Raw genomic sequence first — 9,388 nt, forward strand, 5'->3', positions numbered from 1 at the left:
TTCAACATGACAATGACCCAAAACATCTTGGTTACAGACAAACAAGATTGGCGAATTTCTTTTGAGGCAAAACCCAAAAATGCAGAAGAACTGTGGAATGTCGTCTAATCATCCTGGACTGGAATACCTGCTCAGAGGTGCCAGAAGTCGGTCGACTCCATGCAACACAGATCTCGGAAACAATTGTTATGCCACTAAATATTAGTACAGTAATTTAAAGTAAAGTGAAACCTCAAACTTTTTTTTTTTTCAAGTTTTAGATTTTTTTTGTTTTTGAGTTTTTAAAGAAAAATGCTACAATGCTATTTATTTGAACTATTTATGTGGAATTACTTAGCATTCAGATATTGAACAATAGTTTGGATGGGATTTTGAGTTCCTGCAGTTCGGCGGCGCCCTCTACCGGACATCAGGGATACAGCAAGAACCTTTTATTATTTTTATTTTTATTTTTAAATTAACAATATTACATAAGCACACATATATATAAACATATTATCCAAAAATATGGTTTCGCACTAATTTTAACAATATACAAAGTATGTTGAACAACAGCAGAGAAATAAAAATATATAAACATAAAAGACAAAACCAGAGGAATTACAATAATCTCAAACAAATCTTGCACCAATAGTATATCATATAAATAAATATCTTTGTATAAATTAAGTGTTTTAAAATACTTACCAATTTACATAATTTCTTATTTAATGAGAGGCTCAAATAATTAATTGTTTTTAAATATATTTTACAAGTTTGAATTTATAAAGGAAATTTTTTGCATTTGTAACTTTATGAATATAATATTTAGCTATGATTATTATTAAGTTAATTATATAAGACTCAATCAGCCAGAAATTACGGGTTATCAAAATTTGACTCAGACAATACTAAAGGAGTGTAACACCAGGTTTTATAAAATGCCTGGATATATTTAACATTATCAAGCGGACCCTTTTGGTGTGCACATTTACACCAAAACTGGAATAAGCATTCTAGTGCAGCACTTATTTGTTATAAATGGTGACAGTGTCAATTTAACAGCTGTAGTATGTAATGTGGGTTACACTTTTTTTTATTATTATTGTTATTTTGATGGCGCCCAGCCGACCGGTGGCAACACCGAGCCTCGAACCCGGAGCTTCAGAAACTCTGTGCTGGTGCGTTAGTGGAATATCCCGCTGTGCCACCTGGGCCAATATGTGTCAGTGTGTCGGTGACAGTGTCAGTATAAGAGTTGTAGTAGGTACGGAGTACCTAGGGAATACACTAGATAGTAGGGTAGTGTGCGGTTTGGGACGCGGCCTCGATCTGATTGGTCAGCTCAAAGGCTCCACGAGTTGTAGTAAAAACTGGCCGGTGGGCGGGACCAATCACAGCCCTGAATTCATAGAGCACATGAAACGCTCCATGAATCCAGGGCTGTGATTGGTCAGCATTGCTGTCGATCATGCGTTAAGCGGAATGCGTTAAAAATGTCACACAGAACGATTTATTTCAGTAATAAGAGATAAATCAACGAGTTAAAATAGAATTTTGCTGACGCTGGATGCTTTTCTAGGAACGTAAACGATGGACTGGGGTCTGTGTAGGTGCACAGTGCTGAGTTGAGCTGCTAATTTAATACAGCATTATTTTTTGTGCAGTACACGTGGTGACCATAAGGTGGCGATGTTGTGTTACCAGTATATAAATCACACTCAGCACCTGGTCTGATCCCCACGTGTGAGAAATGCTGTTTGCTCTCCTGCCCAGGTAACAAAAACTTCACTAATGAATTGAAAGATGTAAATGTGATAAGGAACTTAGTCATGGCCGAAAGTGTTGGCACCAATATTTTTCCAGAAAATGTATTTCTTCCAGAAAATTATTGAAATTTTTCATGTTTTGTTACACACATGTTTATTTGCTTTGTGTGCATTGGAATAACACAAAAAAAGGAGAAAATAAATTTATTTAATTTCACACAAAACAATATTTGGTTGCACACCCTTTGGAAAAAAAACTACTGAAATCAATTGCTTCCTATAACCATCAACAAGCTTCTTACACTTCTTAACTGGAATTTTGGACCATTCTTTTTTTGCAAACTGCTCCAGGTCTCTCATATTTAAAGGGTACCTTCTCCCAACAGCAATTTTAACAACAGCTTCGGGAGACTCCGTGGACGCCTCACCTTCCACCACAAGTGCCTCGACAAAAACAACGTCTGACCAGGGGATGTCCATGTCTCCTGCACTGAAGGTCAGACCCGAGGTGGACATCATCGCGAGGAAGACAAGCAAAGTGGACAAGCAGAGGAGGCGCTGCATTTCCTTGGAGATGAGGATGCACGTCCTGGGAGACCAGAACGTCCAGGAACCGGCTCCGGTCTCCAACCGGCTCGAGCGCAGCCTCAGCTGCCCCGACATCTCCTCCCTCCGGCACGGCACCGACCACGCCCTCGCTTACCACCGGCTCTCCCCCAAGAGGCCGGCGCACCCGCGGCCACGTTCCCCACTCAAGCGCGAGCGGCGCCACACAGTGGGCAGCGTGGAGATCGAGCGCAATATTGCCCCCTTGTGTCTTCGCAAAGAAGTGTACCCCAACTGGGCCGGCCCGTCCGGTAGCGCCCGCTTGGGTTTTCGGAGTGTCTCTGTTTTGGCTGCAAAGGAGCATCCAGCTGATCGTTCAGCTCAGACGTTTAACCACCGGAGCAGCTTGTTTGTTTATATATGTAGGTTATATGTAGGTATGCTGGTCCACAGCTGCCTAGGTTGATCCCATGAGCTCCCGGTCATGCGCCTCCAAATCCATGCATCATATTTTTATCTTTTAACACAAAGATCACTAAAGATCTGTTGTCTGAACTGTTTAGATCAAACAAACTTGTGTTCTTCATCACCAGTGTGTTCGACTCGGTCCCGACGCCGGCCGAAGACGATCAGGGAGCAAATGGTCGACTGATGCCCTCACCCTGCTGCCACCCTGCCGCCACCCTGCCCGTTCCTCTCTACTGTATTGATTCATTATCAGGTCCCAGCAGCTCAATATTTCACACTTCACGTGTCTTACTGTAACACAGACTGCAGGACCTGATCAGGCCAACAAGAGCATTTTATTGCTTTTATAAATGTTTTATTTTTAATAAATACAAACTGTCGCCTTGTATCTGTGGCATCGAGCACTGAGCCTGGTTTTCTATATATGTGTGTAATATTTTTGTACTGTTTATAATGATTAAAACAAACGTTTGCTTCAGAGCAGCTGGAAAAAAAGTACATTTTATTAATATTCTGTTTATAAAAATAAAAGCTTTTGACTTTGCTGTTGTACATATTGTAATAAAGAATATAAAAACTATACATTAATAATGCTGTGTTTCTTCTATTTACTTTGACTTATTTTATCACACTGTAGAGGGAAATGTTTATAAATCTCTTCCGATCTTTCTTCAAGGAACATTTTAATAATTTTGTTCGTCTTTGCTCCTCTCAAGCCTTTCATGGATGCTGCTTTTTGTACCTGAATCATAATTACAATCTCCCTATAGAAACCACATCATTATTTGTTTATTTTACCTTATTTTAGCTTCAGGATACGAGTAGAAAAGTGGTGGATTTGAATCCCAGCTCTGCTAAGCAGCCACTGTTGGACCTTTGAGCGAGGCCCTTTTATTGTTCTGTTCATGTGTAAGATATACATATGATAAACAAAAAGGCGTCCCAGCTTATATCAGTATCGTGATGTCAGTCTGTGTCTCAAATCACACTGCGGTTGTTTATCATGTAGGGGAGACTAAATACAGGGTTCGGATATGATTTACATATTATTGCCTAAAGTTTAAATCTTTGTAAGCTAAGAAGCAGCTCGTTGTAGCACAGTTGCAGTGTGTGATTTGAGACGCAGTGTTCGAACCCGGACCAAACCTTACATTTCGTAACAGACAAAACACAAACAGTTTAAATATCTGACGGTAACGTGGTTGAACCTCTTCATTCTGTTCTAGAGTCCGACCTCAGAGACCCGAGTCACGCGGTCAGTTCAGAACCTAAACGCGCCTCGGCCGATTCACCATGTTTGGTGGCACAGTAGGTAGTTATGGGTGTTGCACAGGATCAGGGTGCGAAAGACCTTGGGTTGATCAGTAGACCTGATTACTGTGAGTCCATGTTTATTGTTTTGGGGACAACACATCTTTGGGATTTATTTTTCCATGTTTGAAGTTTTGGGAACTGCATGTTGAGTCTTTGAGGTTCATAGTTTTTGGGCTCCATGTTTGTTGTTCTTGCGCTCCATGTCTCCACGTCCGAGGTTCTGGGGACAGCTTGTAGTGTCATTGAGGTCCGTTGTTCTTGCGCTCCATGTCTCCACGTCCGAGGTTCTGGGGACAGCTTGTAGTGTCATTGAGGTCCGTTGTTCTTGCGCTCCATGTCTCCGTGTGGTTTTTGAGGTTCTGTTCATCTCTCTCAGTTTATAAATGTCAGCAGGTAGGACAGCAGCCCCAGTACGAGTGGGATACTAATCAATAGCAGCACCCAGGCCACGATGGCTATGATTCCATATTTCAGAGCTTTTTTAGAATGGATTTTACTCTTCTGGACTGATTTGGATTCTTCAGCCTGGTGAGGATAAGAGAAGAGGAGAAGGTTTAGATTCATCTGCATGTTAAGTTATTCTTTATTTATCACTCTGCGCTGTTACTTCCTGTGCTGCTCAGTCATGTGTTTCCTGCTTTGTCACACTGTGAATAAACTGCAGCCAGACTGAAGCACTTTAGTTTATCAGTAGAACCAGAGCCGTAGATAGAGAGAGTTGCGACACTCCTTGATCTCGCCGCTACGCGGTCACGTGGTTCATGTAACCCTCAATAGTTCCAAACAAACCCGGCGCTGTCATGTTCTCAAATGGGACAGGCAGCAGTAAATGAAATATTAAACGGCAAATAATAAACATTTGTACAATTTCTGGGTATTTTCAACTGCGTTTACATTTACTGCATCTGCTTTAATGTCAATTTGGTATATAAAGTGGAAGATTGATGTTTATAATGACTTGTTAATAGGTCGTTCTTGTTAACACACAGTACATTATAATAGCATACATTACATAATGCGATATCATTAAGTAGTAGAGACAATATACAGTATAGACATTAAAGTTTTTTATGTTTTGTTTTTTGCATAAACTAATCTCCCTTCACTTTCCTGAGGATTCATAATAATAATCATTTTGGCTAAACACTAAGTCATGTGCTGGATTCATAAGGTTTACCTGCACTGAATGAACAGATTGATAAACACATTACCGTACCAAAAACATTATAGTGCAGGTACATGAAAAAGCATTCATTCATCTCTTATTTCATGAGTGATTAATAATTGATTCCTACATGTAATACATTAATGAATTCATTATGAATATGCACTAGTTCATTTTGTCTAATGTAAGTGGTGGACAAGGTACACAAACCATTTAGTTGAGTTAAAGTAGAGATATCCAAGGTAACATATTACTCCAGTAAAAGTAGTAGTAAAAGTAAAAATACTCTTTACCTCCACTAAAGTACTAAACTAAATTTACCTTCAAATGTACTTAAGTATGAAAGTAAAAGTATAATGATTTATTGTGGTTCTAATGTTTTATGATCATTTCTGTAACAAGACTCTTGATTAATCAACTCATTTTAGGTGAAAAGACTCGTGTGTCATTAATTAAGCTTAACTGACTAAGCTAAATTGGGTTATACCTATTCATTAAGATAAACATGTAACATTTAGTGCTGAGCAAATGCTAAACAATAACAGTATTAAGTATATTAATGACATTAAATTCATAATTTTTTTAAAACAAAGCAACATACAGCTAAAAATGTTTGATAAGTAGTGGAAATGAATGGGGCTCTATGGGTTGTTTGGAACTATACAGAGCTCCACAACCCGGAAGCTGCGCAGAAAAAATGTCCCGCCCCCTTTCCAACGGTTCCCTATGGGAGTGTCGCCACTCTGTTCTCTCTACCGCTCTGAGTAGAACCAACCGGAGAACCTTTTCAGTCATCAGTCAGTTCTGGTTTTTATTCTCAAAATATTTTTTCATTGGATTTAAGTTTCTGTTTCATAAACTGCTAATCTCGGCTCTGCTATCATCCGGCCGGGCACCTACACAGACACACGATTGGCTGTGTGTCTGTAGGGGGTGGAGGGGGCGGTACAATGACTGAAACAGGGTTCCCACAAATCGCTGGGGCAAGTGCACCTGCATGATTCTGTGCTCTGTGGGACCCCGCCCCTGGTAGGTGAAAAGAAGTGATCACCGGCTGCGTGCATGCTTTGGTCAGCAGTGACGAGCTCCAATTGGCCATCGGGTGCAAAAGTAAGCAGGGCACCAATAATTTACTAAAATATATAAAATAAGTAGTTAAGCTGGCACTTTTGGGCCCCTGAGTGAAGTCCTCCACTTTCAGTTGCTTGCATTGTTTTCAATCACAGTGGATAAAAGTGTCCATCAGCGCTCTGCAGAACTCAGAGTTGAGTTCATAAACGGCCTTGCCACAACGTTACATGCTTATAATTTATGTAATATAACTGATTTTATACACCTGCTTACAGTGAGAGTTGCTGAGACTCAAACTAAACCTAAGAACGAAGAAGGGCATCCACATACTTTTGACCCTATATCGTCCCTCTAAATGACTGTTAGAGATTAATTATCCAGCTAATCAGTGCAGCCAGACTGTGGACTCTAAAAAATCAGCATTCCCGCCATGCTAACTAATGTTTTGATGATGATTGTGATCGTTACCTTGACTGAGTTGATGAGCGACACGATGCCGATGCACGACAGGCCGCAGATGATGCTGCAGATGGCTAACTTCCTGTAAGTTTTGGGTCTGCGCTGTTTGTTACAAAGCCCGCTTTCTGCATCGCTTGCTGAAGGAGTCATGTCTGCGTCTGTCTGCCTCCGTTTGTCTGTCTGCGTCTGTGTTCCTGCTGGAAACGGTCAACACACACACACACACCACAATGTCAAGTTAACTGAGCTTTCTTCATGTCTTTATAGAGCTCACTCATGCTAGAACAGGTAAGGGTCTTCCCTAAACTGTTGCTGCAATGTTGGAAGCATGTCATTTCCTTTATATGACTGATTTATTATTGCTGTTAGTAACTGTTGTGGCTGAAATACACGAATCCCATTATTAGAAGGTGTGTTCCAATACTTTTGTCACTGGTAGGTGTGTGTGTGTGTGTGTGTGTGTGTAAAAAAGATTTTCCAGTAAATGAAACAGCTGGATTTTTTGTTTGGCTCAGAAATAAAAGACTGAAGAACAAGAAAAACCCACAGACTGTTATTATCATACTGAAACTGCTGGGAGTGAATACGTGTGGTCACATACACACACACACACACACACACACACACACACACACACACACACACACATTCCGTCATTGTCCTGTGTCCTCAGGAGGAAAACACCCACCTTTGTTTTGATATTGAGTGAAATGTGAAACAGTGAGCGAGCGAGTGAGCGTTTCAGTCACATAAAACTACTTTTAAACTCACCGTTTTGGTTTCTCTTTTAATATAAAATAGAACTACTTCAAAAGTTTTGGGACATGAACATCATAGCAGTTTTGGAATTTAATTATTTCCATTGTTCTTATTTTTCTCTGACTGAATAAACACATAATTTCCTTGTCCAAACAAAAAAAGGAATTCAGCACCAGCACCAAGCTACGACTTACAACAGCCGGGGTCTGCCCAGCAGCCTCATACAGACTTGAAGTCTGGACACTGAAGAAGAATGAAGACAAGTATTTCAGAAAGCTGCTGAAAATCTCATGGAGGAAGATGATCACCACTGAGCGAGTGTATGAGATGGCCAGAACAGAAACGGAACTACTGAACCACATTAAGTCCTGCAAGTTAAGTTTTTTTGGGTGTGTGATGAGGCCCGGCATGACATCACAACGTGGATTGTGTTATCAGGTGCAAGTCTGCTACTTGTTTTGAAGCTTGGGGTTAGTGTACGGCACCCATGGAGCCTTGCTCCAGGACCCAACAGGGGCTGCATGGCAGAGGGATTTAAACCCACAACTTTTTGATCAATAGCCCAAAGCTTGACCCACTAGGCTGCCACAGTCCTTGGTTGTAAAGGGCTTGGCTTTCCTGGATGCTCCTAAATCACCAGTTAAGCTTGACATTTGTGTAAAATTTCTCAAATTTCTCAGATTTATGTTCCTCTTTCCCTGACTTGTTTAAAAAGAAAAAGGATTTAAAAATGACAAAAAATTACAAAAAAAGGTAAATAAAAGTGAACACACAAATTACTGCTTTCTGTTCTTAGCTGCTTTTTACTTTCTGTTCCAGCTTCTAGATTTTAGGTTTGTGTTTTTATTTCTCCATCGGTTTGAGCTCTGAGTTCAAATGTTTTCTTCAGTAACACAGATTAGGTTGCAGCTTTGGTGCAGATCACTGGATGTTTTAAATCTCAGCATGTCACTGAAGCACACGATGAATGAGTGAATAAGGCTGATTTACAGATGTGATTTACAGATGTTATGAATCGTAAAAGTATCTAATGTTCATAAAAAGCAGAAGAGCTCTGTGGTACTTACAGGCACGTCCAGACTTGAGGGTGTCGAAGCCAAAATTCCTGAGGACTCACTCACTAACAATCCAGACTCCTCATAACAACACGCCCTGTTTTACTGTGAACTGGAAGCCCTGGGTAAACTGGTAGACCCTCGACCCTCGTCCCCTCTCCTCGGCTTCTGTTAGAATGTTAATAATGAAGTGTGAAACAAACAACACTGTGGTGGAGAATGTAATGAGTTCAAGTTTCACTTCCTCTCTCACTCTGGCAAGTCTTCAACCTGTAACACAGACACACCTCTGAGTGACGGAGTCATACGCCACACCCCCACCAACCCTGCTGTACCTCTCGCTCAATCTCTCTCTCTCTCTTGTTCATGGTGGGTTTGATTTACTGTGTGGAAACACCTTGGACAGGTCACCAGCCCATTATAGGGCACACACACACACAGATTCACACACACTCACATGTCTTTGTACTGTGGAAGGACAAACCCCTCAACACCTTTGGGTTCAACTGAGACGTTGATTACAAGCCAAACCTTCAAGTCCAACATCAGTGTCTTATTTCCCAAGTACAGTCGTCCTCCAAAATAATTCTTAAAGCTCTTAAAGGTTTTGGACGTAGATGTTCAAAAAATACATATTGTGGCGCCGGCGTCGGGGCCGCGAGTGAGCTGCCCTTGGCAGTTCACTCAGTGGTTTAGGACAGACACTCATTCACACCCACATACATTCATACAACAGACAAACATATAAGCTACCTACCCAACCCTCACCGCAGCCACCCCACTCCCAACAACGGGACACACGG

At 41.0% G+C, this 9,388-nt stretch overlaps 1 protein-coding gene across 2 annotated transcripts; it reads right to left on the reverse strand.

Moving 5' to 3' along the window:
* Positions 1 to 3,307: 3,307 nt before the first annotated feature.
* On the reverse strand, positions 3,308 to 8,752 carry LOC134300271 (transmembrane protein 265-like). 2 transcript variants are annotated; one of them, XM_062984991.1, is made up of 3 exons: positions 8,598 to 8,752; positions 6,781 to 6,965; positions 3,308 to 4,601 (listed from the first exon to the last, which is right to left on the reverse strand). In XM_062984991.1, the coding sequence occupies exons 2-3, from the start codon at positions 6,919 to 6,921 to the stop codon at positions 4,449 to 4,451; spliced, it is 294 nt and encodes a 97-aa protein (XP_062841061.1). In that variant the 5' UTR covers positions 6,922 to 6,965; positions 8,598 to 8,752; the 3' UTR covers positions 3,308 to 4,448. The 2 variants fall into 2 exon arrangements, with proteins under 2 accessions (XP_062841061.1, XP_062841060.1); XM_062984990.1 differs by having other exon boundaries at positions 6,781 to 6,968.
* Positions 8,753 to 9,388: the final 636 nt, after the last annotated feature.

The sequence above is a fragment of the Trichomycterus rosablanca genome, chromosome 22 (genome assembly GCF_030014385.1).
Source record: "Trichomycterus rosablanca isolate fTriRos1 chromosome 22, fTriRos1.hap1, whole genome shotgun sequence".
In the NCBI taxonomy this organism is placed as follows: domain Eukaryota; kingdom Metazoa; phylum Chordata; class Actinopteri; order Siluriformes; family Trichomycteridae; genus Trichomycterus; species Trichomycterus rosablanca.

Coding starts and splice junctions, on each gene's coding strand:
- LOC134300271 (XM_062984991.1), bottom strand. CDS start 6,921: ATGACTCCTTCAGCAAGCGATGCAGAAAGCGGGCTTTGTAACAAACAG. Junction 4,602..6,780: donor CGCTCATCAACTCAGTCAAG/GTAACGATCACA, acceptor TATCCTCACCAG/GCTGAAGAATCCAAATCAGT.